Here is a 6000-nt window from a genome sequence, read left to right as displayed (position 1 = left end):
TTTGCAGACAACATTCCTCGGTCAGCGGCGGGAGAGGAGAGCGCTGCTGGTCAGTGGTGCACAATGAAAGACTTCCTACAGCTGCAACCAGACACGCTCTGAGTCTGTGTCTCTGAGTCGAGCACGTCTGAGCTCTCATCACTCCTTAATCACATCACTCGCACTGGAACAGTCTACCGGTGGTCCGCTGGCCCCACCGATGTACTTGAACATGGAGAACACACACACATGCTCAGGCAATATGCATGTGTGTGCATGTAAACAGTATGTGCACAACGCTCATTCCAACTTCACACAAAGGCTGCAACCAAATTTGATTAATCATTGCATTTTTTGTTTTTGATAAAAGTCAGAAAATACTGGAGAATAACCATCAAAGCCCAAGGCGATGTCTTCACACTGCATGTTTTGTCCGAACATTTAAAAACTTAAAGATATTCAATTCACCATGATATACAACAGCAAATTATCACATTTAAAAAAGCTGAAAGGTGAGAATTTTAAGCTTGTTTTTTGTTAAAAGAATTACTTCAATTATAGATATTGCTGTAAATAAATTTCATGGAAAAGATCAATTGACAAACTTTACACACAATAAAAAAAAGCGCCTGTTCGGCCAATTGCTTGGCCTCCAGTATTGCTGCTTGCAGCTTGGAGAGCCGCTCATATGAAACAGCTTCACGCTGGAGAATGCGCTTCCTCGGGTCCTCAGCAACACACCTGCCATGTGTGAAGTCGATCGGACGAACGCTTGACGAGAAAATCAAAGGACATACATACGAACAGAGACTTGTTCCATTTTTATTTTAAATGGAAAACAATCAACACACCCAATTTTTAAAGAAAGAGACAAATGGCAGAATCAGTTTTGGATCTTTAATTGATAACAGTTACGCCAGTGTTACAGTAAACACACCAACAGGCTGAAGGTAGTAAATACCAGTACAAGTTTCCCACTACTCTAATACTTCATACAGCAGAATAAATTATACCATGATAATATACACACATGCGAAACAGAAAGAGGAGTAAAGCAAAGCACAGATGTCAGAAAGCAACTAAACAGATTAAGGGTCAAACAGTCGGGAGGGGGGATAAGGAGTTGTATGCTTTAAATATCCAAATGTTTATTGACGCAAGTGTTAGAAATGGGTTTGATACACTAAAGACGATTCTAAAATTCTTCCTTTTTAAAATATACACATGAGTGAGGCGTCTAAGCGCAGCAGTTGGAGCTGCTGCGATTCAGTGCGGAGTCAGCGTTGCTTTGACTTCTTCTCCTGAAGTCGTATTGGTCCACAAATCAAACGTGACTCGATTCAGTTTCCCAGAGCAGAGCGGCCGTGTTCACCAGCTTCGTCACCACCCTGAACCGTTGGTTAAGTCCCACACCCAAGTTCCAGGGTTCAGGTGTGTTAGGTCCGTGGTCCAGTCGAGTCTGGTCTGCACTAATAATCAGTCTGTGAGATCAGGCGGTTAACAACACCCTCAAAATGCTCTGACACATGTTTCATCCAGCCACCTTTCAAATATACAGCGGTCCTGTGGTCCAGGGAGTCTATCTGCATTACCAAGCTTTCATTTTCCATTGAGCTCAGTTGGATCCTCTTTTAGACAATTTTTTTTCATGTAATTTATGTTATACTAATTTATACAAATTTATTCTTACCTGGGCCAAAAATCAGGAACAAAACTTTTGGTCAAAACAGGTAAACCAATTAAATACAATAGAAAGAAAACCAACAGAAAACAAGCCAGTTAAGGAAACTCAAATCAAACATTTACTTCCACAGATATCTTGCTTACCTACCACGCAACGTAGTTTTGTTTTAGTATAAAACATACTCTTTATAAACAAACAATACACAATCTGCTCCAGCTACTGTACAGTTTTCAGTTTTTAAAAGGCGACTGAGGACCAAATGCTGTGTTCAGATAAAGTGAACTATTCATCATCGTCACACTGATGCCAAAGAAATAGTCACATCTCGAGGGAGCGGCTGGTCCTGGATCGTGTCAAAAGTCAACTATTAGTGCTACACAAATGTCTCATTTCCACTATTCTTTAAATTGTTTTCTTATTTTTGTACATTTCAGTGAAAACGTCAAAGTGGAGGATTATGGGGGAGGGGGCGCTCCGGTCCAAACCAGAGAGGGGGGCCAATCAGTGGTGTTACCTGTGCCCTTTCATGACTGACTGGATTATATGATTTTCCAGAGTGCATGTGAATGGCACAGCTTGTGTACTTTTTAATCTCGTAAAACAGAGAGCGTCGGAATGCTTGTGGTTTATTCGTAGATGGAGAACGAGGAATGTTTTGAAGGAATGCTTGTTTAGTCTGAGAGTGCAAACCAACTGAAGGTGAATTTACAAAATTTGCTATTTACTCTATAAAAACAGAAATACTGGCTAGTAATGGGAAGGGTCACTGTGAATTAGCGTTGACATTATTTTCTGTGATTTAATCTGCTGTTAAAGTCACACAGGGTTCCCTGGCAGATGGGATTTGGGAGGAGTGGAGGGGGGGGGGGGGAATTGAGCTAGCCCTCCTTGGCAAGGTCCATATTTCTAAACAAAATACATTAATTTCCCCAATCCTGTTTTTGCAAACAATGCCCCCCTCCCCATGGACCACGGCTAAGGATGGGATGGAGGTTAGAAGGGGAAAGCTATTGGCCGCCAAAACGCTGCTTTAATTCCCTGCAGAATCCATCCAGCCAGACTTCCCACAGAGTGGCCAAGTTCTTTCGGAATGTCAAGATGAATATGAAAGTGGGAAGGTCAAATCGCTCACGAACATTCGAGCTCAGGGAACAGGCAGAGGAACAGCAGCTTGGAAAACAATCATCTTCTCTTTGTGTGACTGTGCCGACTCGCAAAACATGCACAAGCAACAGACACTCACTCCCAAATCGTCTCAGTCATCCACACTGTGTTTTACGCACCAACATCTAACAGAGAAAAGAGATACGAATGGAATCAAAGAACAACATAAATCACATTAACCATAATCATATAACAGCAACAATAATCTTAACAATATCAAAATGGAACAAGAATAAGAGTCGTTCAAATGATATTGGCTTTGTTAACTACGATGAACAGCAAGGTCAAAGTACATGTTGTTGATGGCTGTAAATGTTTGCTGGACTGCAGTCATGACAAACAGGAACAAGCGCCAAGGCGGCCGACCGTCCTCTGGTGTTCTTGGGTGCTGTCTGGCCTTCTGAGCAAAGCAAAACAGGGTTTGGGGCTGGGGAAGGTGTTTGAGGAGCAGCCAGAGACCCACAGAGATTTAGAAGAGAGGGTGCAGAGCCGCCTGGTGGTTGACAGTGGCGTGAAAAGTTGAGTTCAATTCCCCAAAGTGTCTTGTCACACCCGCAAGCGTCGCTTTCTCTGATACACAGCGAGGCTAAGTGTCTGTGCGCTGATGTCAAGCAGCAGAGAGGCGAGCTGGAGTTGGAGTTCAGAGTTGATGGAGCATGGAGAAGGGTGGCAGAGGGCGAAGGAGAGTGGTGCAGGGCGCATCCCGGGGGGGGCTTTAATAGGCCTGTCCCGTCTCCACCTGTAGCAGTCCCAGCACGGCCGAGTGGTCTCCAAGTTTCATCCTCCTCTGGGTGGACAAGCTCACGTTCTTAGCCAGGTAGTCCACAGCAGCTGCACAGAGACAAACAGACACAAAGAAACAGCTCATGTCAGACAGGTGGTAGATTCCTGAGACATATGTCCCATTCACTCTCATTTCAATCCTCTGATTAAGGCTGAAATAAGTTGTGGCAGAAGCGAGTGAGTCAAAGGAAAAACAATTCACAGAGTGAGAGTGAAAGATAAAAAACCCTTCCCCTGTCCCTTGTCTGAGGTTGGCACGCTGCTGGCATGGAGCATGTGCATCCTGGTAAAAGTCTCCATGCTGTCACTCAGACGGGTCCCCGTGTGTGTTCTGTGTGCCAGTCTTCATTACACTTGGCATCTCTGATTTCATGCCCTCCACACTCCACATGGCCGATCATTTTCATCCTCAGACAGCAGCTCTCTCCTCTCTCCTCCATTCATTACCCATCTACTGTGCTCAATCACCATCTTAATTAACCTCACATCAGCTCACATCCGCACTGCCATCAGTTTCTTGCTTGCTGACAGAACACTGATACGCACACACACACAGCATTGGTACGCGCTCACGTGCACACACAACACGAACAACATAAAAAAACAAAAAAGATGCACAATGCAGCAGATCACTACTTGAAGCTGCATATAAATACAAACAAATGTCGGCTAGCTGGCGCTGGCTGGCTTGTTGAGGAAGTGTGCTTCATTTTACCTCTTATGAATGGCTGTGACAGCATCAGTCAATTATGCTAATCTAATAAAGCAAACTCTTTCCTGCCCTGAGGGTGTGTGTGCATGTGTGTGTGTGTGTGTGTGATGGGGAAGAGAGAAAGAGGGAGAGAGGTGGGCAAGAGGACACTGTGGCCCCTGAGGGTGTGCCGTTCTTTGAAGTAGCCCTCTCCTCTTTCCCATCCAAGTGGAGTGGGGTGTGACTAAGGCAGCTCTCTAGGAGGATGGTGGTGGTGGTGTTGGTGGTGGGTTGAGGGGGGGTCTTTATCAAGAGCACGTGTCTGCCTCCACCAACCAAGGTGCAAAGGTCATGAGGCTCTCTTGCCTGGGAATTGGGCATCACTTCATAGGCTTTCTGAATTTAGTTAACTCAAGAGGAGGACGTAAAAGGGACGACTCGTTCGGACACGTAAAAAGACGAAAGCGCAACAACTCAAGCTAAACACAAACATACAGTATATGAATGCAGGGCTTACTCACTCTGGCCATACTGGCTGTACTGGTAGCCTGCAGTGACGGGGTCCACGCTGTAGCCGGTGGTGCTGTAGGTGGGGGGGCAGTATGACTGAGAGGAAGCCAGACTGTCCTTGATGGTGTCAGAGCGCTGGCTGCAGCTGGCTGAGATGGGGTTGGAGCTCTCCAGGCTGCCGTGCAGGGGGGAAATGGAAAAGTCGTGCTGGGGCTGGGAGGGTACGGCGCTGGGGTTACTCAGGATACTCATCACCTGGAGGGGAAGGGGGAACGGAGGATGTTGAAATTTGGAAAATTGAGGATCAAAGCATTGACGGAGTTGAGGGAAAGTACTTTTTTCTACAAATATAGTGCCATCCTAGCACTTCACGGTAAAGATGCCAATAGAAATACACCATTTCAACTTTGAAATGGGGAAAGGAAAAAACTTGCCCATTTTTTTTTAAAGAGCAGGGGGAAGGATACAAGGAGAGTGATGAGGTTAAAAAAAGGAGAAAGGGAACAAGAGAGACTGTTTCCATTAGCTGGCACTGCCAGTAAGTGTTCTGCTGTGGGACAGAAGGGTCCCAGGGTGATAATAGACCCACCATCCGTGCCAGACAGCCCCTGTCCCGGAGCCTGAGGCCTGAGCCCGAGCCTACAGCACAACAAGCACCAAGGGAGTCCCTAATCCCTCGCCCCTAGCCTACCCATCTCATGAATAGTAATGGGGTTGGAACTGGTAAATGATCCCCTCAGATCCCCACACAAAGTAGCCTCCACAAACCTTGCTGAGGGGCCCGCTGATACTGCAGGTTGAGGCTCGTTTGAATATCACAGTGTGTATATTATTCATAGTGTATAAAAGCTTCCAATTCAATATTCTAGATTAATGTAATAGCATGTGACATTCGTCAGAAGAAGGTCTCAAAATATGTTAAAATGGAAGAGATTACTTCTAGTGCTCCCTCAGTCTGAAGCACAGCGGCCCAGAACACTGTGAAGAATTTAGTTTTCTTATGCTGCGAGTTTCTTTAAGTGAAAAAGGAAAGTGGAGTATGTGTGTGGGAGGGGGTGGTAAAAAAGGGAATTGTCCCACACATGCTTCCCCTCCTATAGCATGGAAGCCTTCCCTTCAACATCAGGTTCATGTTGAGTTTTGCTATGCTGCACTGGCCTTTGGCCCCTCGGCTGCTAAACAAATTAGC

The 6000-nt window shown here is 45.5% G+C and overlaps 1 protein-coding gene across 2 annotated transcripts in view; it reads right to left on the bottom strand.

Annotated features, from left to right (window-relative positions):
• Positions 1–888: 888 nt before the first annotated feature.
• Positions 889–6000, bottom strand: part of pax7a (paired box 7a) — a 44621-nt gene continuing 39509 nt past the window's right edge. For both annotated transcript variants that reach the window (XM_079265329.1, XM_079265330.1), the window contains exons 8-9: positions 4823–5066; positions 889–3658 (exon numbers count right to left, since the gene is read on the bottom strand). In XM_079265329.1, the coding sequence (XP_079121455.1) occupies positions 3543–3658; positions 4823–5066 (360 nt within the window). In that variant the 3' untranslated portion in view covers positions 889–3542. The remainder of the gene's footprint in view (positions 3659–4822; positions 5067–6000) is intronic.

This window comes from Melanostigma gelatinosum, assembly GCF_949748355.1.
Source record: "Melanostigma gelatinosum genome assembly, chromosome: 3".
Lineage (NCBI taxonomy): Eukaryota > Metazoa > Chordata > Actinopteri > Perciformes > Zoarcidae > Melanostigma > Melanostigma gelatinosum.
The sequence above is the reverse complement of the archived record's forward strand: the minus strand, read 5'-3'. Positions and strand labels throughout refer to the sequence as shown.